Source organism: Pezoporus flaviventris, unplaced genomic scaffold (genome assembly GCF_033815535.1).
Source record: "Pezoporus flaviventris isolate CSIRO_AGI_PZ_B2104156 unplaced genomic scaffold, CSIRO_AGI_Pfla_v1 ptg000073l, whole genome shotgun sequence".
Lineage (NCBI taxonomy): Eukaryota > Metazoa > Chordata > Aves > Psittaciformes > Psittacidae > Pezoporus > Pezoporus flaviventris.
This window is the reverse complement of record NW_026892621.1, coordinates 5,843,662-5,869,203: the sequence shown is the minus strand read 5'-3', so window position 1 is coordinate 5,869,203 and position 25,542 is coordinate 5,843,662. Positions and strand designations below refer to the sequence as shown.

The following is a 25,542-nucleotide window of genomic DNA, read 5'->3' as shown; positions in this document are numbered from 1 at the left end:
TATTCAGCTTGAGGTCTGCAAAGCTGCTTTCCACTATATGGAAAACTCAGACTAACTTGTTTTCAGATACTTTCTTGTAGTTAACTTCAAGGGTCAATTTGGGGATGCTAAAAGGAGAAAAATGTTCTGAATGCTTCAGCTGAGCATGAAGCAGAGGAGCCTGAGGAATGACATCTCACTGATCATCTAAAAAAGTTCTCAGTGGTATATCTGGGACAGAGTTATGTTCAGCGACGAAGTCTCTATTGAAGTGTTCTAGTAAAATATGTTTCTGACTGTACCAGTCAGGGAAATTTTTAAAGATTACTCTCTGAGAAGGTTACATATACCTTGTGGTTGGTTTTATAGCTTTTTCCTTCTTACAGCTTTTAATGCAGCAGAGTTTTGTACTTACAGCTTTATAACATAAGAAGCATCCTTGTCATGGGTGGTTAAATGTGGCCAAGATAATATGTCTTCTGAGAGCATGCACTTAAAATGATTAGTCCTAGTTGCTCTTAATGTAAACAGGGAGTTGATTTGGTTCTTTTTTAAGTTTTGGCTCAGATACATCAGAATTATTTAAACCAAAACCACAACAAACAAAACCAGCCCAAGCTTCAGCATTAGAAAAACAAACACAGTGTGAGGTATAGGGCTGTCATTCAGTGAACTCTTTAGAAAGGGCAGTGACTTCAATTAGTATCTAATTGCTTTAAAAAACCTGAAAGCATACACGATAATAAGCCATTAAAATGGGAAAAATCGATAGATGCTGAGGTTGTGCAGCCAGGTCAAGAAATAGTGGTTGCTTATATAATGTTGATCTCTTCCCACTGTGACAGTACTTTGTAACATGTGTTTAGTTATGTAGTCTTATTCTGTTTCTCAGTAACATTTCAGAAATAGGTACAGGCATCACTTGTATTTGGACTGCAAAAGTCACTGCTGCACTTCAACATCCTAAATTACAGTGAGAATTGATTAAATGGTCAGACTGTCATGCATGTATGTGTTTAAGGGGCTGAAATTAACTGAAATGATGGATGGAGACCAAACAAGATTGAGGTTTTGGTGGAAGGGAGAGAAGCTCTGGCTATTTTAAAAGGTGATCTGAGCATCTACAAGAGTTACTGTTAGTTAATCACAGAACTGTCTCATGGTTTGGCTGTAACTGATTTTCTCAGACCTACGTTATAAGGGCTGTCTAATCCTACCTTGATTCAATTACTGTGATGTGGCTGTTGTATACAAACTTGTGGAATCTTTCTGATGTGAGTTTATAGTTCAGCTGCTAATGAATAAAGGTTATGTCTCCTTGCTGGAGCTCCCAACAGTAGGTGAAGTATTGATTGGACAGAAATACTTCCTGCTCTGAGGGCATCTTCTGATCACCAGGCCATGGACAGCTTCCTTGGTTTTCACATGTGAAAGAGCATTAAAAGCAAACTAAATTCTTTTACAAGCAAAATATTAAGAGAGGAAACAATTGTTGTCATATTCAAAGAATCTCATTGTATTCTTTGAGTAGGTGAGAGCTAAAGATGTCCAAACTGCGCAATTAAAAAAGCTGTAACTGTATTAACAGCAATGAGAGCTATTCATTCACTGCTAAGCTGCAGCTCTATGAACCAGGTATTGAAAGTATGAAGTTTTCTACCAGAAGAGTAGTAAACCATTCTGTTTAGCTTTTTGTAACATTTTCATCCACAGACACTTGAAATATTTCCTAGTAAAAACTTTTTTGGTTTTTGGAGTGTGATGTGATGGGGGAGGTGGAGGGGGTGAGAAGAAAGAAAATAAATCAAAATTAAATGATCTTCCATTTGGCATGAGCAGCTTGGTAAATGTAGCCACTATCTGTAGTTATTGGAAGAACTTCATTTCCCAGTTATTCTGATACTGCCAGCACAGGCTCCTGTCTGACCTGGTCAGGTCAGCAAAAGAAACTTCAGGAGTTGGGATCCTGTTGAGTGGCTGGAGCTGCCAGCGCTGCTGTGGATGAGGTGAACCTGCCTGCTGGCTGGAGCGGAGAGCAGCTTCCAGAGGCAGCACCAGTGTGAATCACTAATGGCACATGCTGGGGTGCAGGAAAGGCTTGTGTCAGAGAGAATAGTGTTCTTACACTTCTGTACCTGTAATATGCATCCTGGTGAGGACAGGTTGAGATTGTCACCATATGCCCCATAATGGGTTGACATCATGCCTCATTCCTGGCAGCGTTCAAGGCCAGGTTGCATGTGGTCTTGAAGCAACCTGCTCTGGTGGAAGGTGTCCCTGCCCATGGCAGGGGTTTGGAAGTGGATGAAATGCAAGGTCCCCTCTAACTCAAACCATTCTGTGATTCTATGATATGTTGTGACTGGCTCCATTGCTTCTGTGAGCTGGGATTCACAGCAGAGTGCTTCTTGAACAGAGGGAAGTGCATCCCGCAGCAGCAGGCTGATGGGGTTTTTCTGGAGTAACAAAAAGGTATCTGCAAATTTTACCTCTGTTGATCCTGTTGATTGGGAGTTGAGGACTGATTGCAAATTTGTTTTGCTATATGTAGAAACAGCACGTAACGTTTTATGATGTACTTAAAGTTCTGCGTTATGTTCTAGGTAATCATATTCTACCTGATGAAGATTTGGCTTCCTTTCATTGGAGTTTACTTGGTCCAGAACATCCACTAGCTTCACTTAAGGTACAAATTTAATATAACTACAAGCAATTAAGCTGAACGCAGTCATAACCGTTAATCAGAGCAGTGTACTAGGTTAACTCACAGCAGCTATGCCAGATCACCCTCTTGTGTCCCAGTCCCTCTGTTGACTGCATAGGATACCTGGGGTGATTAGCCTTGTAAGGCTAAACTTGGCCTGTGCCATCCCCCTCAGTGCCCTTCAGCCACATGAGCCATACAGCTTCAGTGTGGTTTGGCTTTGAGAATGTGTCTTCTGACTCTTTTTTTAAGAGGAGAATTTTCTGTTTAGTCATATTCAACCATCAAAAATAATGAGCTGGATATTTCCTACCATATTGTTTTATTTTCTGGTGATCTAAGGTTGTGTGTAATAGTTGCCTGTGCTTCTTAGAGTGTGAATAGGTTGTGCAAGAAAGCTCATGTGGCCTTCAGTAGATTATTTTTTTTGAGACAAGTAACTTGTATCTGATGCTTTCAGTTTACAGTCTGTCCTGCTGCTTCATCACACTTAGTTTGTGCATCTGCCAAGTAGACAGCTATAAAAGGGAAACTGAACCCATTAGATAATGGCTTAATAGTGACCTTTCTTTCTCTCTGCCACAAGAGCTTTATCTTTTTCTCTTTATCCTAAGGTGTACCATGCATCAGATCCATTTGCGTTTTGTAAATTCTGCAAGACTTTTGTTGTAGCTACAAAAATAATAGGTGTGGGGTTTTCCCCTTCTGTTAATTCAGCATTGAAAAATTGTAGCTTATTTTGCTGAAGGTAGAATTTATAACCATATTAAAGGTTTTCAGCAGGGTTTTTAAGGCTTGCATTTCTTAGTGAGCAGCTGTGACAATTCGATGTTAGGCTCATCCCCTGTTTTGCTGCCACTTCTGTGTTTAGAGAGGTGTCAGCACATTATAGTGGCAAAACAAAATAGGTATGTGTGTTTGCTACTTCTTTGTAAAACCTGAGATGAAAAAATGAAACACTGAGTGTGCCTATGTTTTCATCTTTTACAGAAAAGGTTCAAATTTAGGACTCCTCTCAAAGTGGTTGATAAACTTTCTGATGTTCAGAATACTTTTCCATGGGTTAGGCTGAGTACATTTAGTGTATAGCCAGTTGAGAATATGTCTTCAGACACCTAGACCTTCTGAAAAGCCTTCTGAATATACACTAATTACTTGACTAGAATTAAAATTAGATATTTTTTTATCTTTGCTTTTAGATTTACATTCTCAGTGGAAGCACCAGTTGGGCTTTGTAGCTGGCATCCTAAGGAAATGAGGCTTGTTCCCTTAGAGGGTGGCTGGACTGCCTTAGGCAGGCCTCCCTGTGGTTAGTTCATCTGTTGGCCAATGTGAATCAGATTTGAAAGCAGTTCCCATTTGGCTGTTACAGGCTGTGGAAACTTGATACACAGCTATCAGTGAAAAGGACCCAAATGGATGCCCTCACGGAAGGAGGCGGCTAGCACAACACCTCACTTGTTTAATTTCACAGCATCAAGCTCAGCAGTTGTTAAGTAGATGGCCCCAGAGTAACCACAGCATTTCTGCCTCCTGGCTGATAACTATGTCAGAGGGAGAGAAAGAACAGCTCAAGCAACAGGGACACAAGCAACAAGGACATAAGTCCGCCGGAAACCAGTCTTCATTAGTTACTGGTCATGGAGCAGCTTTTGGCTTGTTTCGGGTTTTTTTTTCTTTAGCTTCAGTTTCAGAGTGTTCATGGTTTGGTAGTACAGCTTGTTTCATAGCTCATGAATTCAGTTTAATTTTGTTTGACGTATTACTATGTCAGAGGTGTCATTACAGCTCTCTGTAGAGACAGACTGTTAATTGTAGCTGTGCAGAAAACAGTATTTCTTATACATTTTATGAATGCTTAAAATAAACTAGGACGCATTTCTGTTAGCCACAGCCTTGATAGCAAGAAGTAGTTTCAGAATAGTTGCAACAATTGCAAGCTGTCATGAAGACTCGAAATGGGGCAGAGTATTTGTGGTTGCTGAGCATGTCAACCCTGGGCTCTATTTGAAACTTTGTGTTGTTGTGTCTATTTAGAATTACTGTTGAGTTTCTACATATGTGGGACCCAAGTGCTCTAATTCCACACCTCATCAAACTTGGGATTTAGAAAATGTTTTCTCACTGTGTAAAGGTGTTAATCTTTTGTATCTAGGCCGCATAGTCTTGCATCAGAGCTGACAAGTTCAGTTCCCAGTGGCCTGATTGTTGCTTTTCGGTGACAACTAAGACAACTAATAATGGACAACTAATTTTCTACATTTTTTCTCAATCTTTTACTATCATGTAGCAATATGGTTACTCTTCCTATGAGAGAAGCTTTGCTTTACACCAATTATAAAGTGTAACTTAGAAAAGAAATATCCAGTCTTTGCTGATAGAAAATTGCTCTGTCTGCTCAGGTGTCAACACAGAAAGGTGAAAGAAAGCAAAACTGAGAACCTGTACCTCTGTTTTAAAGTGGGACATGAGGGTGGTGCTTTCATCTAGGAGTAGGTGAATAGAAATGGGAAAAAGGGAAATGGAAACCTGAGTGAAGAATCCGTATTTCACATCTAGAAGGAAGTGAACCTGTCAGAAGAACATATTTACATGCTGGATAAAAAGCCATGTCTTCCAGAAGACACCAGCAGCTCAAGCGAAACTGTTAAAAGTTCCATGGACAAATGTAAATTAGGAGGTTTGAATTGTTATTGTTGCAAAAGGGAGAAAGAATCAAACCCTGACACTGTAAGCTGTTCCGGGTCAGGGTATTGTCTGTCTACATGCCCCTGTGTAAACAGATAATCTAGCTAATAAATATGTAGGCCTGTGCTTGTGTCCTCTTATCTGGCTGAGAACAGAGGTCACTGAAATGACCACCTGAAGCTGAAACAGGAAAGGAGTTGATAGACTTCCTGAGAAAACATTTGACTTCTAGAACTTTTTTGGAAACTAGCAAGTTAGTACTTCTTGTTTATGTGCTTTGGGATTTATCTTTAAGCCAAAGACAATTCAGTTCTTAGTCTGAGAAAGCTTGTTACAGTGTGGAGCTTTGGGATCAATGTAAAACACCATCAGAATGATAGGAGGGCAGGTTCTTATCTCTGGAATTAGTACCTATTTGGGAGCATACACTCTTTCTTCACAAGGTAGCTTGAGAAACAAGTCTTAATGCAACCTCCCTTTCTGGAAGAGTGTGCGGGGGAACAGGATCTTGTTGGTTGTTTCACCTCAGTAGAAGTAAAAAGAGAGATGTTTCCAGAAAGCAATTCAAAATATGCAGGTTAGGCTCCTTCTCTGAATTGCTCTAGGAAATTCCTTTCTTTCTCTGTTGACTTCAGAGGGTGTCTGCCAGAGGGAGACTAGTATGCTAAGTAGGTGCTTAGGTAATCTGCTGCTGCAAAGATAGCAGATAAAAAAGGTGTTACTCTTAAGATATATTTAACCTGTTTTGTTGGGAGGGGTCATCATGGGATGATGCAGATCAGAAGGGACCTCAGAAAGTCAGCTAGTCCAACCTCCTGCTAAAAGCATGGCCAGCTTGAGGTCAGAACAGGTTGCTCAGAGCTTTGCCTAGACTAGTCTTGAAAATCTCCTATGTTGGAGACTGCACAACCTGTCTGGGCAGCCTGCTCTGTGGTTTGACAGTCCCAGTGGTGTAAAAGTGTTTTGCCTTGCATACAGTCTGAACCCTTCTTGTTTCAGACTATGTCTGTTGTCTCTTGTTCTTCCACAACGCACTGGAAGGCTGCTGTTAGGTATCTCCAAACCTGTCTTTGCCAGGCAGAATAAGCCCTGTTCTCTCAGCCTCTTCACATAGAAAAAATGCTCCAACTCCTTAACCGTATTGATAGCCTTCTGCATAACTATCTCAACTTTGACATGTGGCTAGAGCCCAAACCTGAATGCAGTGTGCTAGAGGTGATCTAAAGATCACTCAGTCTGCTGGTGGTGCTTCTGCTACACAGCCCAAGGTGCCACTGGCTACCTCTGTTCCAGGGTACCCTACTGGCTCATGGCCCATTTGTTGTCTTCCAAGAGCCACAGGTCCTTCCTGGCACATCTCCAGCCTGCAGGAGGTTATTCCTGCCGAGGCGCAAGGGTTTGCTTTTATAGTTGCTGTGTTTGAGGTTCCTGTTAACTCATTTGCTTGTCTAGGTCTTTCTGGGTATCGGCTTAGTCCTTGGGTTTGTGGCAGTGTGCAGGGTTGTCTCATACGAAGTCTGTATCACATCTTTGGCTTACGTTTCTGGCATCAAACAGACTGTCCCTCTGTTTAGGTTTTATTTTCTCAGAGGCCTAGGTGTATAAATTGTTAGGAAATTACCTCCATGTGGAATGTATTCTTGCTACCATCAAGACATGCAGCAGCAGCAGGTCAGTTTCTCAACTGGGAGGGAGGAGGAGAAAGTCTCTGTAACTGAATAACCCAGTCTTCAGGGAGAAGCTGAGCTTTGCTGATGTGAGAGGATTTTTAGTCATCTAGGGAACTTCTTGTTTCTTCGGAAAACTTCATTAGAATAGCTGCACTACAGGCTCATCACATGAAATGTTTATAACGTTCAAAGGCCACTACAAGATCCAAGCAGTTTGGATGCTATCTCTAATAGAAATTACAAGACAAAAATAACAAACCCCAGTTAATTTGTTATAGTATTCTTCATATCTTCAGCCTTTCCTCCTGCCAGTAGAAGAAAAAATTAGGTCCTCTGTGTGGCACCTCACAGTAACTCAGTATTCAAGGTATTTTTCTAATGATTTGAAAATAAAACTAAACAGATAATCTGTTTCCAGCAGGCACAGCAGTAAATGCTGTGTTGATTAGCTGTTAAAGGCTTCACTTCTGATGACAGTGGGCAACTGGAGTTGTCCCAGACTTGGAGAGCTTTTCTGAAGTGTAGCTTAGGTGCCTTCTGCAGTATCCTACTAATCCCATGGAGTTACACATCTGTGAGTCTGTTATTTTTCAAGAAAGCTTTTTTACAAGTTCCTTTTGTCAAAACCAAGATATTTTTTGTAGCTCCTGGGCTGGGAATGTTGCTCTCTGCCTCTCATTTTGCCAAATACCTGTGTAGAATTAATTTCCTTTACCCACTTAATCTTTACAGGGTGCATTAAGAGGTGGCTTACGATTTTTGTTAGTGGTCATGAATTGAAGTAGTCCTTTTATAGCTAACAAAGAAATGGTGTTGTTTTCAGATGTTACACTTTCTAACCTGATCACCTCCAACTGTGTGATTCACCTCCATGTTTGCCTTTGACAGAATCATGGAATGGTTCGTGTTGGAAGGGCCCTTAAAGAACTTCTGCCTAAGATCTCATTCCAATCTCCCTTTTGGCAGATTAAAGCCATTCCCCCTTGTCCTGTCCCTACAGGCTCAAAATTAATTCCAGTTTCCAAAACTGATTTTCTGTGGGCTTCTATGTAGGTCATGACATTTTTAATTTGGAGGGTTTTGAGGATTTTTGGGTGTTCTCGCTTCTGGACTCCATGTCTTTGAAAGAGTTAATGAAAATAACTTCCAAATACCTGAAATGTCTCTAATCAGGTAATAAATACTTTTAGACGTCTCACTTCAGGAATTAAGAAGATGCTCCAGTGAGGTCTTCAGGCTGTGTAAAAGCAGCTAACTGGGGGTGATACACATAGTAAGCCCTTCGTATGTCTCACTTGAGCTTCATACTGGGCCTTAGAATCATAGAATCGTTAGGGTTGGAAAGGACCTTAAGATCATCTAGTTCCAACCCCCCTGCCATGGGCAGGGACACCTTACGCTAAATCATATCACCCAAGGCCTGGTCCAGCCTGGTCTTGAACACTGCCAGGGATGGAGCATTCACAACCTCCCTGGGCAACCTATTCCAGTGCCTCACCACCCTAGCAGGAAAGAATTTCCTTCTTATATCCAACCTAAACTTCCCCTGTTTGAGTTTTAACCCATTACCCCTTGTCCTGTCGCTACAGTCTAATGAAGAGTCCCTCTCCAGTCCCTATAGGCCCCCTTCAGATACTGGAAGGCTGCTATGAGGTCTCCTACTGCTGGGGTCTGAGCTGAAGTATTAGTTCTAGAATGTTGTGATGCCAGCTGTTTATAGAGTGTATGAAATACTACTGTCTTGGAGATCACGTAAAACTAGTGATAGATTGCTTACTTCTTTCATCCACTGAATTTGTAAGCCGAGACTGCAGAAGCACTTAGGTAGCGATGCTGGATTTCTCCAAGGCCTCTGCAGAGAGCACATCTAGCATGACACAGCCATGTTATGATTCAGCTGCTTCAGAGATGTAGAATTGTTACTGTAAAAATAAAATGGGAGGTGTTTGTAAAACGACTTAAATCATCAATGATCCATTGCTTCTTATAGATTGGGTGCAGAATATTATTAGTATTTGTGACTGTAAGCTTACATGTGACTGTGATCTGTATTTAATATTGTTATATATATATTCAGAATGCCCACTAATGAAAATTTAGTTTACTATCTAAAATAGAAATAACTACTGCACCACTGACTGCACTAAACAGAGTTGTTCTTAGTTTAGACTCCATAGAATGTAGAGCTCATCTCTAGTAGAGAATGACCAGGTATGGAATGAATATCCTGACATTTGTTACAAGTAGGCATTAGGAAAAGGAAATGAATAATAGTGTGAACCTGGGCAAAAATTCTGTGGTTTAAATATGAAGAAGACAGTCTATTGCGTAATACGTGGGTCAAATAAGGGCAGGAAAGAAAATAATTACCTACAGTAGACTCCATATAAAAAAGGACTTGTAATGCAGATTTTAAAGTTGCGAAGTCCAAACTAAAGAAGTATTAATCAGATTTTTGCATAAACATTTGTGACGAGGCTGAACTGCAGTGTTTTCTAGTAAAGTATGATGCCTCTGTATAGAATGCAAGGGTAAAGATTGTTCACATGTTGTCATTATCTTCAAAAAAACAACTGGTAAATACTAGTAATCATCTGTGAAGTCTTGAATCACTGATTTTTCCAAAGAGGCAGATTAAACTATGTTAAAGCCAAGCCCTGGCTGCCCCCCAGGGCAGAGTGCTCCAGAGCTGGGCACAGGTTCCAGACAGAAGCTTTAGAAAATCCTCGGGCATTCTCTCAAATGTAAGACATACAGTTGGAGCCTCTTTGCCGTCCTGCTGAGTGCAAGCATTGTGCAGCTCAGGGGCAAAGGAGCAGAGACTGCCCATGGTTGAGCAGTTCTTCACACCCAGCTCACAGTACTGCTCACTGCTTTGAATTTGGTAATGGTCCATGATGGTTGCTTGACCTGAAGTTTCTAAACCCCATATAGGATCATAGAATCACAGAATCTCAGACTGGTTTGAGTTGGAAGGGACCTTAAAGCTCATCCAGCTCCATCCTCTACCATGGGCAGGGACACCTTCCACTAGAGCAGCTTGCTCCAAGCCCCTGTGTCCAACCTGGCCTTGAACACTGCCAGGGATGGGGCAGCCACAGCTGCTCTGCACACCCTGTGCCAGCGCCTCAGCACCCTCACAGGGAAGAGCTTCTGCCTAAGAGCTCATCTCAGTCTCCCCTCGGGCAGGTTAAAGCCATTCCCCTTGGCCTGTCCCTACATCCCTTGTCCCAAGCCCCTCTCCAGGTTTCCTGCAGCCCCTTCAGGCACTGGAGCTGCTCTCAGGTCTCCCCTTCAGGAGCTTTCTCTTCTCCAGGCTGCCCCAGCCCAGCTCTCTCAGCCTGGCTCCAGGGCAGAGCTGCTCCAGCCCTCGCAGCATCTCCATGGCCTCCTCTGGCCTTGCTCCAACAGCTCCACGTCCCTCTTGTGCTGTTGTCCCAGAGCTGATGTTTTCAGTAAATAAGCAGCTTAATTTTCTGCCATCTAAGCGATGTCTCCTGCACTCCCCTGTTGGTTCAAACTGGCCTGTGTGTTTGTTTGCACAGGTACGTGCTCACCAGTTAGTTTTACCACCGTGTGACGTAGTGATCAAAGCTGTCGCTGACTATGTCCGTAACATTCAGGACACCACTGATCTGGATGCCATAGCAAAAGATGTTTTTCAGCATTCACAGGTAACGTATAACACAAAATACTGGTTTGGGTTTGTTGGGGTTTTTTATATAAAAACCAACGGCATTATACATTTGTGTTGAAGAATTGCATTCTATAAAAACAGTAGTTTGCATCAGCTGATAATACGAATCTTTTGGTATATGCAGTGTCTTAGATACCCTAATTTTACTTTCCAGAGGTAAAAATACTGCATTTATCCTCAGTTCTTTAAATTCTTGATAATCAAAGGGGTTTTGATACCCAGAGGGGTTTTGTAGTCTGTCTTTGTGCACTGTCATTAGGAGTCAGTGGCACATGAAGGTGATACTTTCAAGCTTTATCCTTACATGGATTGACATATTTCTTATACAGTAGTAGTGCTGTAGTCCCAAGGGTCAATAGGTATTAATCCCCTATGTGATGGAGTATATGTTAACTGTGGTACCGTGCTGACCTGTAGGTGATATGCCTGGATTTGTGCCGACATCTTTTCTTCTTTATTTTAGTCTAGAACAGATGACAAAGTTACTCGATTTAAGAGAGCAGTTGCTTATTATTCAGCAACTAATAAACCTATGCCATTTCATCCACAACATTACCTAGGTAAGTAGTTAAATAAGACTCTTCATTTGAACTAAAACCTGGGATAAACCAGAAATAGTATCATTAACAGGCTCTTATAAAAATGTTCATATTCTTTGGCAGTTTTCATTGACTCTTGTGTATGAGATTTCAAAAGAAGGTTTTTGTACAATGCGTGCAGAGGTTATGTTCTTTCCCCAAAAAGAGAACAACCTGCACTGATTTTCCTCTTAGCTATTGCTGCATTGGTTCTGGCGTTGGACACTGGACAGTAGGGTCCTGTAAGGAGCTCATGTCTGGTTACTGGTTCCAGTCATAGAGACAGTTCCTGTTTCTGTTCTATAAAACATATTTCCTGTTTCTCACTGGATTCACCTGACATGTTGTAGAAATCCCTTTATAGCCTTTGATTGTTTTTTTTCATGTCCTAGCATACCTGCTGAAATTGCAGCCATGGATAGTTCTGGCAGTGCAGATTATTCTCCAGGCTTACAAATCAACTGTATGGACACAGGTTTTACTCCACACACCTCATTCTTAACACTAAAACTAATTAGAGCTGGAATTTCCTAAATTCAGTTGCCACACTGGGTAACACTATAATAATAATACAGACTATTTTTTTTCTTCTCAATTTTTTTGGGGGGAATAGATGTCCATATTTACATTCAAAGACCTGCACTAAAGGGCATTGAGACTACTCTAGGTCAGATACTCAAATGATAGTGTCTGTGTGACGCTGGTTTTGCCAGCTTCTTCATTACGACAGCTCTGGGGCTTTTTCCTGTTAAGCTTCCTTTGATACCCAGATAGAACAGAACTGTGAGGTAATGAACTGAGAGGTGAGAAAAGCAAAGGGAGGCTTCACAAGCTACAAAGTATTTTTATTTAGGCAAAGATGAATAAAACTGACTTAAAGGCATCCTAGAAGGCAGCAATGCTAACAGGATGAATAAGTAAACCATGAGAGCAAAAGGATTAACAGGGTAACATTTGTGTCAAATAGTGAGCGTTTGGTTTTTTTTTTTCTTTTTTCTTTTTCCCCATCCCTGTTTGCAATGTAGCAGCCAGACCAAATCAGTTTGGTATGCCTGGGATAGTGCCACCATATGTTCCTTCTCAGATGCTTAACATTCCACAGACCTCACTACAAGCAAAACCTGTGGTAAGTCTAGCCCTCTGCCCTTCTTTTTGGGAGAAGCCTGCTGTGCTCATCAAACTAAAATCAAGGTGGGAAAGGTGTATCTAATTTAGCATGGGCATTTACTGATTGAATTCTGAGTCTGGAACTATAGTGATCTACAGACTCTGGTAGTGCAATTTCTGTCCATGTCCAAGAGGCCTGAGTTTTAATGTGTACATTTGGAAAATGTATTCTGTGTTAGAAGAAAAGCCTTTTTGATGCCTTCACTTAAGAAAGATTGCTTGATTTTAGGCCCAGCAGATGTCCAGCCAGGGTGGGGCCCAAGGCCAGGGTCCATACCCATATAGTCTCTCTGAGCCAGCCATCACCTTGGAAACAGGTGGAAAAAGTCTTTCTGAGCAGAACAACTACAGTAACATTCCTCATGAAGGAAAACATACACCATTGTATGAACGATCTTCTCCAATCAATCCAGCTCAGAGTGGAAGCCCTAATCATGTTGATTCTACCTATTTTCCTGCCTCTTCTACATCTTCGTCCTCTGACAATGATGAAGGCAATGGAGGTGCAGTGAAGTAAGTTTTCGATGAGGGTATTTTCTTACTTGGCTTCTGTTAAGATAAATTTACTTTCAAAATTGTTCAGCAGTATTGTGAAAGTAAGAAATCTGCAAATTAGTGATGGGGTAGGCCTTAAAAAAACAGTTTGATATTACTGTGTCTGCAAACACTATGGCTGCTCTCTGTGGTCACAGTTTCCTTAACAAGCAAAAATCCAAACCCAAATAACTTTGGGTGTTTTTCCATTTCTGCCCTTCTGTTTTATTGAAAGAAGGAGACAGCGAGATTTTGTAAATGTCATAAAGCCTTCGAGTTCTTTGTATAAAAGAAATATTTCCACTTCACAGTATAATTCATTAAAACTTCACTGAATTTGTAGTGTTTACACTACTTAAATTTTGGGATTAATGTGGCTTTGCAAAGAAATCTGGTGTGAATGTCAGAAATTCACCCTTCAAGACAGTGACTCAAGCCCTCATTGCCAGGCTGTGTGTGGAACAAAGCAGCAGGGAAAAGGGTTTTTCTCTGTTCTACTAAGGTGCCTTATTTACTGCCTGAGTATTTCTGACTAGCACTAAATTGTCTGTCTGTCCTTAGCAATGAAGTTATGCAGATTTTGATGTAACTACTGCTTCCTGAACCACAAAAATGAAATCTGAACAGAGGCAGTTTGTGTTTCCTTTAGTCTTATTAGGGGTGATGGTGTGAGAATCACATCCCTGGGGCATCAGCAGGTCTGTGAGTGCCTCTGAAAGTTTGGTGCTGTGCATCATAATCAGTTACTACCGGGTAGTAAATTCTGAATGCGTCTACAATAATGTGTGATGGCTTAGACTTCACTTTTTTGGTGCAGTCTGTTAACTTTGAATATTATCAGGTGTTCTGCTTAGTAAAACAAGCATGTTTACATGGCTGCCATGCAGCATAGAACTGGGAATGTACCTGCTTTAGAAAAAACAGCAAAAGGTATTTTTCAGTATTTCTGATAGTGTTGTCTCACATTTTATGCAGTACGTTTGGAGTAAGTTTAGAAACTGAAATCTAGACAGTGTCATTTATGACTTTTTGAAGGTCCCTTCCAACCCAAACTATTCTATGATTCTGTGTCACAGTTTGAGGGAAATTACTTGACATAGTGACAAATGTTTTAAAGTTCAATCAAGAATTTTCCCTACATGAGCATTTAGTCACTGTAATATACAGCTTTTTAAATACAGTCCAGACGTTGACATAGTACAAATCAATAAATGTTGGTATTAAAGTCTCTTCAAGACTCTTACAAATTGACATTTCTAATACATAGATAGTATCCCTGGGTCTCTGGCCCCATAGTTCCACTAAAGGTCACCAAGGAGTTATCCTACTCTGTTTAGCAGTACTTTGAAACGCTGTTGTTCTTTGTGTTCTCCTTCAGCCATGTCAGTGGGAACAAAATTGGCTGGGAAAAACCAGGAGTCCAGTCAGAAAGTCAAACACGTGGAGAGCTGAGAGACCAAACAAAGGTAATTCCTGAAGTTCCCAACATCACAACTTACTCTTTTGTGCTAGACAGAAAACTCTGAGTAGAATTTTCAATACTGATCTGTAGGGTTTAGTGTAAACTTTTACACAGTTTGGTGAATTACAAAACAAGAACTTTAATGGACAGTCAGAAGTTTTCCAAGGAGTATTGTAGTGAATACATGAAAATTAAATAGGGTACGTTAGAAAATAGTACATAGAAAATAGTACATAGAAAATAGAAACCAATACACTCGTTTACTCCTTAGCTAACACTCTCCCTTATATCCTTAGATACTGCTATCTGTGTTTACAGTAGTTCATTGGTTTGTTTTTTCCTAAGGATTACAGTGGTTTGTCTGTGGATTCAGAGTCCATTTTGTATAAACTGCAGTGAAGTAAGAGCAGCTCTAGCACACATTTCAGTGTTAGCAGCAGACCATTGTATTAAAACTCAGCTGAGGAGTGGAAGTCCTTTATAACCACCTAGTAGGATTTTTACATAATACATACTGAAGTACTTCAGTGGGACTAGTTAGAATGTATTGCTACCTAACTAAGGAAGGGTGGGATAATTAAACCCTTGCTAAAGACATAACATCATTCTATTAATTATTTTCAACATCTAAACCCATTGTCAAATGAAGGAGTATTATGGTCTGTGTTTCAAGGTTGAACTGTGTTTGGAAAGAATGTTCCAATCATTTGCACTTAATATCTCTGCATTTTGTGCTGGAACTGTTCAACTCTTAATTTTGTGTCAGAAAAACCCAATCATGAGTGAGTTACACTGCGGGCAAACAGAACATTTTCCTATACCTTTGGCATAGAAATTCCAGTAAACTTGGGCTTTGTGCTTAAAATATCAAGCTGATGATTTCATCCATCAGTGGTTATTATTTTTGCAGACTACGCCCTGTATGATAACTGTATCTGCCTGGGGATTAGTCACCATATGCAAATGCTAATTTGACCTATTACATTCCTTCTCTGTTTGCTGGGCCATGTTTGAAGGCTGGTACTTCATCCCAGCTGCAGCCCTGTTTTCATACTGAATTCCAGCTGTGTGAGCAGCCACTCAGCTTCCCAGTTCAGCTTAAATGCCTCCAACTTCCTAGATAAATGCTTGTGAGTTTACTTGCCTGTGCTTTTTTTTAATATCAATTCAGTATTGTAATATTTAATTCAGTCACATAAGACAGTTGTATCTGTTGAGCATGACAGGGAGAATTAAGAGTCCGTTTTGTAGATGAGCTCATTATTGTAGAGATGATGCCAAAAAAGTATTTCCTAAAGTTTTCAACTGAAAGAGCTTTGTGAATTTCTGAGCTAAAGTGCTGAAAATCTGGCATAGATTAGACAGCTAGCGGCAGTTTGACACTCCTTTCACTTGACTTAAATGTCAAGATCCCTTGCTCATAGTTGTCTCACCACATGATTACACACGGCAGAAGTATGCTCACCTCATTCAGGTTGGAGGTATATCGCTAACAAAAGAAACCCCACACGTTTAACTGTGGTAGCTCCTCAGGTGAAGTGTTTGAATACTACTATTCTTCCAAAACCTAAAGGAGGATGACTAGATCTGGAGCTTTTGACAAGGGCCTGTTAGGACAGGACAACAAAAGGGAATGGCTTTAACCTGCCAGAGGGGAGATTGCGATGAGCTCTTAGGCAGAAGCTCTTCCCTGTGAGGGTGTTGAGGCACTGGCACAGGGTGCCCAGAGAAGCTGTGACTGCCCCATCCCTGGCAGTGTTCAAGGCCAGGTTGGATGGGACTGATACAACGTGACTAGTGGAAGGGGACCCTGACCATGGCAGGGATTGGAGCTGGATGAGCTTTAAGGTGCCTTCCAGCACAAAAAAGTCTGTGATTCTATGATTATCACTGGAGCAGCTCCAGGACAACCTGGCAAATGGGGAAAGCATTGCTGTCAGTTGGGGTTTTGTCATCTTTACTCTGTGCCCTCAGTAAGCAGCAGTCTGTAAACTTGTCTCTGGGGTCCACTGTCACTGACTTTTAATTGTTGGGGTAATAGAAAACAGAGACAAAAATGTTTAAACTGGTACATATTTGATAATATGATACAGAATTAATAGAGCTGTGATAGCTCATGTGTCTCTAAATCATTCTGTATTAGTATGTTGTGTTAGAAGTGTTCTGTTTTACAGGTTTTCACCATTTCTTCTGTGTATTTTCATTTTTATAAATAAAATCTAGATTACCAGCTCTAAAATACGCAAAATACATTCTTTCAGTAACATCCTCTTTGACTGTGTGTCTGAAATGTCATCTGAAAATAAACATTGCCCCTTTGATATTTTGCTTCAAGCATGTTTTTACTTATACGGACCTTTCTCTAGAGGGTTTTTGGGGAGGGGTGTTTTTAGGTTTTAACATGCAGGTTTGTATTTTTCAGAAGAGTGAACAAGCTGAGCTTGTTTGGGTCTGGTTTTTATGTACCTTGTTCTGTGGTATTTCAGGGCTTGGGCCATTTTGATTCCAGGTTTTTACTCATGCACGATTTATCATCAAGAGAATAAATCAAACTTCAGTTTCAGAAGTTTTTAATATTACTATGATAGTGTATAGGCATGAAACTAATAAGAACTCTAAAGGTAAAACAGCTTTCCGTTTTGAAGACAAGGATTTTTAGGAATTAACTACTTTTCTTGGTAGTATTTGTGAGCAGTACAACATAAATGCTTTCAAAAGGCTTATTCACCAGGAAGTTTACAGTATAATTTTGACATTTTTCCTGATAAATGCCACATTAATGGTGCAGTCAGAACATGTTGCTATTTTCTCTTACAATCATTTCAGACAAAATAATTTTATATTAAAAAGAACAACACATTTACAAAGCTTTTGAGTTCATACACTATATAGTCTATAATAATGTTTATAAATGTCTTTAAAATGAAAGGTGTAGTGTTTCCTGCTTCTATTTGAAATGCAAACTGAGAAGGGATGTGTTAATGGAAGTCTAGAGAAATTATAGGCTTGATGACTGTCAGTTAACCCATGTAGTTGGTAGTATCTTGGAAATACTCTAGATACAAGGCTGTTCACATTTAATTGAAAGGTCATCAGTCCCCTTTCTGCATTGTGTAACTAAAAATTAAAGATAATAATTCCTGTTGTTGTTAAGAAGTTAAAGCTTTACCATAATATTTATTTATTCAGCAAACAGTGGCTGACAGCTTAGATTTTCTGGAACACTTGCAGCCAGGTTTGGGTAATTTATTCTACGCACTGATACAACATGATGGGAAGACTTACTGTTCTCATTGTGGGTGAAGAAGGAAACTTGCAGTTTCTCTTGGCTCATCTCCTTGCATGTTTCTGTTCATGTTCAAAAGCACTTGATTTTGTTTGTTCTGTTACAGGCAGAAGGTTCCTCTAGTGCTTCTTCAGGAAGTCAGGCAGCCGATGTCAAAGGGAATCAAACCAGTAATCCACAAATCCCATGCCTGTTGTCAATGCCCACCAGAAACCACATGGATATTACTACCCCTCCATTACCTCCTGTAGCACCTGAAGTATTAAGAGTGGCAGAACACAGGCATAAGAAGGGGTTAATGTATCCTTACATCTTCCATGTCCTAACCAAGGTATGACATTTCAAAATGAGGTACTGTGAAATAACGATGCACTTGCTTTTCTGGCTAAAGAGTATCATAAATATACATCATATATCATGCTTTTGAGTTTGGGTCCATATTTATCACTGCTAACAATGTTTTCTCCTGTTTTCTAACCACTGATCTGTCTAGTACATTTTTCCAATAAATAGATGACTATAATTAGAAGCGTTTACTTACAAAATAATTTCTTTAGATACCTATGTGTGTAGATATATAAAAATATCTGCATATATTCATATATGCAGATATATCTAATAGATATATGTGTGTGTGTTTATATGGAGCTTGTTTCCATCTGAGAACTCCTGCGTATGTGCTCTGGTGTCTGTGCCAAGTCTTTTCTATTTTTGGTGTTCAAAAACGCTTAGATTGTTTTCCCTCAAAACCTGATCCCTCCTATCCCTGGTAGCTAGCCCTGATAGAAACATGGCAGCTATGAAATGAAAAATCCCTTTTGTATGATCCTGGAATGTAATTATAGAGGAACTCGATGATGATCTGAATTTTTGTTAATTTTAGTTGGCAGAATGTTTCTGATGGCTTATTTTGTTCTTTGGCTATATCATGTGCTGGCCTTCAGATCCCGGGTGAGCTGCAAGCATTTTCACACAGCTTAGGACTCTGCTCATTGTGTCCGGCAGAAAAAAAATCTATCCTAATGGTCACATAAGGACACCTTGAAAAGCAATGGGAGAGCTTCTCACAGAAGTAGGCAGTGGTAATCTGCCCCAGTGTGTCTGGGAGCTGCTGAAGTCTGGTTTGTGTTGAGCCAGGAAGGAGCCAGAACAGAGGTGTTCCTGCACACCTCTGTATTTGACTCAGTGTAGTCTCAAAAGACCCAAGTTCATTGTTCCTTTTAACTGCAAACAGATGAGTCCCAGAATGAGACAACTTCAATCTTTTTCCTTCCTCTTCAGTGATCAAAACACCTTAGTCCTGGTTTTCATTCATCAAGCCCATTCAGTGTACATATTTGCACAGCATCTAGCAAAATGGCATTGTCCACATGCCTATTCCTTTATATTCATTTAAACAGTCTGCTTCAGGACAGTAATAATCCTCTCTCTAGTGGAGATCTGAAATCCATAAAAGAGAAAAGTTTCTGCATCAAGGTTGATGTTTGGATTTCCTATTTCCGTGTGTGTGTTTTGAGCCATGTAGTGCTGCCATTTCTTTATTCTAACATTTCTTTATCAAATAAAAATATAGAAGAATCAAAGGGTGTATGGAGACCATTGATCCCAGTTGAGTTTCACACTGTGCATAGCCAAATATTCTTAATACATTTAAATACTACTTGATGTTTAATCATGGAATCATTTAGGTTGGAAAACACCTTAAGATCATTGAGTCCAACTGTAAACCCAGCACTGCCCAGCCCACCACTAAACCATGTTCCTAATTGCCACATCTATATCATCTACATGTCTTAAATACCTCCATGCATGGTGACCCCACCACTGCCCTGGGCAGCCTGTTCCACTGCCTGAGCAGCATTTTGGTGAGGAAATTTTTTCCTAATATCCATCCTAAACCTGCCCTGGTGCAGTTTGAGGCTGTTTCCTCTTGTCCTATCCCTTGTTCCTTGGGAGCAGAGCCCAGCCCCTCCTGGCTCCATCCTCCTGTCAGGCACTTGTAGGGAGCCATGAGGTCCCCCTTGAGCCTTCTCTTCTCCAGACTGAATCTCCCAGGTCCCTCAGCCGTTCTCCATCCCACTTCTGTTCCAGGCCCTGCACCAGCTCTGCTGCCCTTCTCTGGCCCCACTCCAGCACCTCAATGTCTCTTGTAGTGAGGGGCCCAGAGCTGAGCACAGGGTTCAAGGTGTGGCCTCACCAGTGCTGGATACAGGGGGACAGTCACTTCCATGGCCCTTCTGGCCACGCTATTTCTGATACAGGCTAGGATGCCACTGGCTTCTTGGCTGCCTGAGCACAAGCTGCTCATGTCTGGCTCCGTCAGTCAGCACCCACAGGTCCTTTTTTAGGAGCAGCTTTACATCCACTCTTCCCAAGCCTAGAGTGTTCCATGGGGTGGTTGTGGCCCAAGTGCAGGATCCAGCACTTTACCTTTTCGAACGTCATACACAGCCCATGGATCCAGCCTGTCCAGATCCCTCTGAAGAGCAGATCAACACTCCCACCCAACTTGGGGTATCATATCTTGCAGTGGGAGGAAGCAAATGAAATGCCTGCATTTGAGACATCCTCTCCCAACAGAGAGAAAAGAATCAATCTAGAGATGACTGCATAAAAGATAAATCTGTACTACTTAAGACTGTTTTTCTTTCCCCACTATCTGAAATGCTTTTGAACAGGTATGCACAGGGGACCTAAAGTGCAGCATGAGTACACTGACAGGTATCTCACTGAATAATTATGGGATTCTTCAGAAACTGGCACATAGAAGTGTTCCAGGTTACGTTGCTGTTATGTAGAGAGAGACACCTTATAGACATAACGTTACACCTAATGTAGTGTTGTCCGAGTTCAACCTGACGGTACCCTCAGTTTAAATGTGGGGTGTGGGTTAAGTGAAAATAGCAAAATGGAGCAGTGCTTGACAGTGCTGGAAATGAAGGCTGGCACCTGGGAGCAATGCAGTGAGGTCAGTTGTTTTCCAAGGAAATCTTAGCATGGTTGGAAGTGCAGACACACAAAACACAGAATGTTGCTGCTGTTTTGAGAGAGAATGCTGGAGGGTTCTTTCATACTTTTATCTGAAAAAGTATAAAATGCTAAAACTTTCCTTATACGCAGTCAAAACCCAGCTATGATTTTTTGACCAGGTCTTCTCATAATGTTTTTTTACAGCAAGTCCCCAGTACTGTTTCAAATCCTTGCACCTGAAAGGGGTTCTTAGACAGCATTAATTTTTTTTTTTTAATGACTATATGAAATCTAGATCAGCTTCAAATGGGCTTTGACTGTCTGAAAGCACAGTGCTGCATTCAGGTGTGCTATTTCACTCTTCAGAGTATCCACATTTGAAGATCACTGTTTAGGTAATCTTCACCCACAGATAGTCCAGGCAAAAGGTAAAAAAAGAGGTGTGTGATAAAGAAGTAAAAGAAGAAATCAACAAGAATGATCAGAGCCTGGATACTTAACTAGAGGAAAACAAGTAGGGTGCATGGAAATCGTACACTGGTGTTATCTTCACATACCTAAGATTCACCTTATTGCTGAATCACGTTTTTATTGACTAGATGGGATTTATAGTAGAGCTGATTTGGTTACCATTCATGCCTCAATGCTTCCTGTGCACTCTATCATGTTATCTTCTTCTGCTTTCTTTCATGCCAAAGGGTGAAATCAAAGTTGCTGTTTCTATAGAAGATGAAGCCAACAAAGACCTGCCTCCTGCTGCTCTCCTTTATAGGCCAGTTCGTCAGTATGTTTACGGAGTCCTGTTTAGTTTGGCAGAAAGCAGAAAGAAAACTGAAAGACTTGCTTTTAGAAAGAACAGACTTCCACCAGAATGTATGTACTGTAGAATCCGTTCTTTATTTCCTTTGCTGTGTTTTCATATCCATTTGTGCTGTGATTTGACTGAGAATAGCTTCTAAGATTTCATCTGTGTAGCTGGTGCTGGGGAATTTATGCTTATTTGATCCCATGGATAACAGGAGAAAGTATTGCTGATTTGAAATTTTATGTCCTGTTGTAGTTTAAGAACCGGAAACGTTACCATTTCTAAGCAGGCTCTAGCTGTTGTTAAGATGTCTGCTCAAGCTGCTGTCGGGCTTGCAGCAAGTAATATCAGTTTGAGATGGAACGTTCAAAGCACATGGCAGAACTGAATTGTAGAAGACTTCTGTGCATATGCATATGATTTTTTATTTTTTTTTTTTTGGCAAATGACATGTATTATCTTACCCTGTCTTCCAAAACACGCACTGCAGGGGGATTGGCAAATGTCTAGTGTCCTTCAGGTGCTGGCCTATAAAAACATGATTTAGCATCCTTAGAGTCAGGTGTAGGCATGATGAAGGTAGATCTGGGCGGGAGGAGACTGAACTTCTGCAGACAGACTTAGGGAAAGATCCTTTGCTGGTTCAGGTGAATGTTAATCTGCCCATTAATCTGGTAGTTGTCTTTTTAAGTCTCCTGTATTCCAGAAAGATCAACTTCCTCATTCTAGAGTGTATAATGAAATGCATACAAAGAAGTGATTGAACTTTACAGTAGCATCTTATAAAGGTTAAAGGAATGCTAAAGCATTAAGGGAATGGCAGCAGTAGCAGTAGTATTTATATATAGGAGTCTGCTGTCACTAGACTGAATTTAAGAATTGGAGATTTAGGATCTATGAAAGCATTATTTACAGTCTTCATATGTAAAAGGGTAAAAAGAATCAGTAGTAAACTTTGCCCATTCCCTTTTCCATTTTTAATTGTGAAATGTTTCCTCCACATTCATAGTGGAGATGATAATCTTCCAATGATATTTGAAAAACTGTGTATATTGGCCAGTTATTTTGTGGGAATTAACATTTACCTTGCTTGAACAATATCTCAGCACATGTATTGTCACAAAGTTCTTAATTCTTACTCACACAACATTGGAATATTTCAGGTTACAGGATTATTTCAGGATTAAAGTAGTGACATTATTTGCGGTATACATTTATCCTCATTCAACTTCTGTCTTTAAAAGCGTACTGCAACATTTATAGTGGTGGAAAAGCTGAGTGCTGAAGGTCTGCTTCTAGTTTCAGAATGTTTTTATCTTGTAAACCTAGCATGTTCTCTGTAGGCTACTGGGGAAGCCTGTGTCAGCTCTGTTTTCACTTACATTGCTTTTCAGAGGTTTATTCTCAATGGGTGCTAAGAGCACTGCTGATGACTCGGTTTAGTTACAGGAGCTCTGGCAAGTGTTGCTGCAGGACACATTCAGCTACTGACCTACTTCGGTCCTAGGACTGACCACGCTTTTAAAAAATAGGAAGATAAACCTGAATGTCTGCCCAGAAGTTAGTTGCTTCACTGCAGAGTTTACAGTTCTGGTGAAGATGGGTTTGAAATAAGATGCAAACATGTGGCTTGGAAGGGTGATGCTGCAGAAGCACATTTATTTTGGTCACCTCTCATACTAAGTAGCAAAAATTGGGCAGGTTGGGCAAGACTCAGGCAGTGCGTTGAGAGAATACCTTCTTCACTGGCAAGAGCAGATTTCTCTGCTCATTTAGTCACACTAGTTAGCCCATGCTAACTCCTCTGAGGACCCTGGGTACAGTGAACAAGTGGTGCCTATTCTCCTTCAGTGTCTTGATTTGATTTTCTGCTGCTCTCTAAAATGACCGAGTTCTGAAGCACAGTAATGAAGACAAGAGAAAACTGAAGAATTGAGAGATGTTAAGAGAATTAAGAAATTAATTTCTACAGAAACTTAATGTTGCCCCTAAGATCTACGTAGAAAGGGAATGAATATATTAGTATCTAAGCCCCTGTCATCTTTGTTCTGCACACCACAGCACTGGCAACATAATAATCGTGCATGTGTAATTTGCAAGTATACTGTATGCAGCGGTTATAGGAGGCTGTGAAAACTACATAATAAACTGACATGAGTATTATTATTAAATACATAGCAGCATAAAGAATCTTTCATAAAATGGGTGAGTTCCTGTCTTTTAAATCGTTATTATTTTTTATGTAGTGGAAAAGCCAATGAGAAACAACAGATATGTTGTAAGAAGTACTCAGCAAGGTTCTTCAATGATAATGTCTGCTAACTAATGCCTTTGCTGTCCATGTCCTCATGTCTGCTCCCAGAGGGTATGAAGAGCTGAATCACAAACTTCTTGATTGTGCTTTTGCTGCCAAGGACAGTATTTGCTGCACTGTCCTTCCTTCTGAGGAGAGGGAAACTTCATCTCTGACTTGTTCTTCTTTTGAAGCTCTGAAACAGGCTATTTCCCATGTTCTGGTAAATACGTATGTGCAGCTGAAACCATCTGCCCTTTCCACTCTATGGGAAAATGCACACTTGTTCAAGCTGTCGTGACTCGTGGTCGGATCCAAAAGTGTGTTGTTTCAAGCCTAGCCACCTTGTGATGTGCTCTTCTCCATCAAGGGTGTATTCAGCTCTTCCAAAAGGAAAGCTGTATCTTTTGGGCAGTAGCCCTGCTGCAGAGTCAAGCTTAGCTCAAGCTGTGCTGTCAGTTAAGATTACAAGGTTAAAAATGAGCCTTGATTAATCTGCATTAGCTAGCTCATCTTCTAGAGGTACTGGGTACCTGACACCTTGTGTTCAGTGCATGAAAAAAATGCCAAGAGAATACCAAAACCACATGAGGTGCAGTTAGCCACAAGGGCTCTAACAGACAGCTTCAGCATGCAGGATGCTGTTGCTAGTGACTGTAGAGCCTGTAACAGCATTCCCATATGCATCAAGAAGGTTATTACTCTCATACAGATTGATGCTGACCCTTTGTACTTGGGTTGACCTAAAAATGTCATAAGGGTAATGTTCAGAGCAGTTGCTTAGGCTACTTTGAGTATTCGCATCTGATCAGCAGCAGGAGGAATTTTAAATTATAAAATTATAGGAGGAATTATAAAACGCAGTATAATTACACTGTGATGTTGTGTCCGCACACACTCTGATCAGAGTGTTCACTGTAGTCTTCAGTCTTCAGGGTAGACATTGCTTATTCCAACTGGAAGTCCTGGAGGGAAAGCAAAGAGCTTTCCTCTGAGGACAGAGATCCTCAGCAGCTGAGGAAGGGATGTGCTTGGCAGCAGTCCCAGTACAGGTTGTCAAAGGTGTAGGAAGCCCTCAAGAAATCCGTGGATATGGACAAGTCCTGGATTCATCTGCTATGTTAAATGCTAAATTTAGGTGGGCGGTGCTACAGTTACTTGTCAAGTACAGCTGTAGTTCCCCATCCCCAGCATTCAGAGAGGGCACTCTCTGCCAGTCCACTGGAGGGACCTTCATATAAAACCATTCCGCAAGAAGCATGGTTACCTAGTCCATAATAATAATTACTTCACAGAACTTTTGAGACCAGGGTGGATCTCCAGTGTGGCCTCTGCAGGTAGCGTGTTACTGAAGAGGGTACATTTTGAGAGCAGACTGAGGTGTCTTCCTGCAGCCTGAACGTGGTTGGTCATGGGAGTTGTCATCCCCAGGTTAAAAACTCTGAACCAGGTTTGAATGTGGAAACATGGGATTGTAGATAGAAAAGAGAGACAGAAAATATTCCCTTCTTCTATGCTTGAGGTCCTTACATTGAACTATGTGAAAGAAACAACAGTGAAACTTTTGTGTTGGGTACAGCTCAGTTTAATTGTTGTCTTTCACTGCTGCAGGAGCTTAGAAGCAGAGGAGTTAGTCATCTGAGGGGGCTTAAATGTGGTGTGCATGTGGAGTTTGCATCTGCTTGCCTCTGGAGAGGCCTCAGTATCAC

At 40.8% G+C, this 25,542-nt stretch overlaps 1 protein-coding gene across 2 annotated transcripts in view; it reads left to right on the top strand.

Moving 5' to 3' along the window:
• The window catches only part of FAM120A (family with sequence similarity 120 member A), a 55,130-nt gene that overhangs the window by 9,065 nt on the left and 20,523 nt on the right, over positions 1–25,542 (top strand). For both annotated transcript variants that reach the window (XM_061473033.1, XM_061473032.1), the window contains exons 3-10: positions 2,583–2,665; positions 10,587–10,715; positions 11,202–11,298; positions 12,342–12,442; positions 12,713–12,996; positions 14,396–14,483; positions 17,872–18,096; positions 21,434–21,608. In XM_061473033.1, coding sequence (XP_061329017.1) covers positions 2,583–2,665; positions 10,587–10,715; positions 11,202–11,298; positions 12,342–12,442; positions 12,713–12,996; positions 14,396–14,483; positions 17,872–18,096; positions 21,434–21,608 — 1,182 coding nt within the window. The remainder of the gene's footprint in view (positions 1–2,582; positions 2,666–10,586; positions 10,716–11,201; positions 11,299–12,341; positions 12,443–12,712; positions 12,997–14,395; positions 14,484–17,871; positions 18,097–21,433; positions 21,609–25,542) is intronic.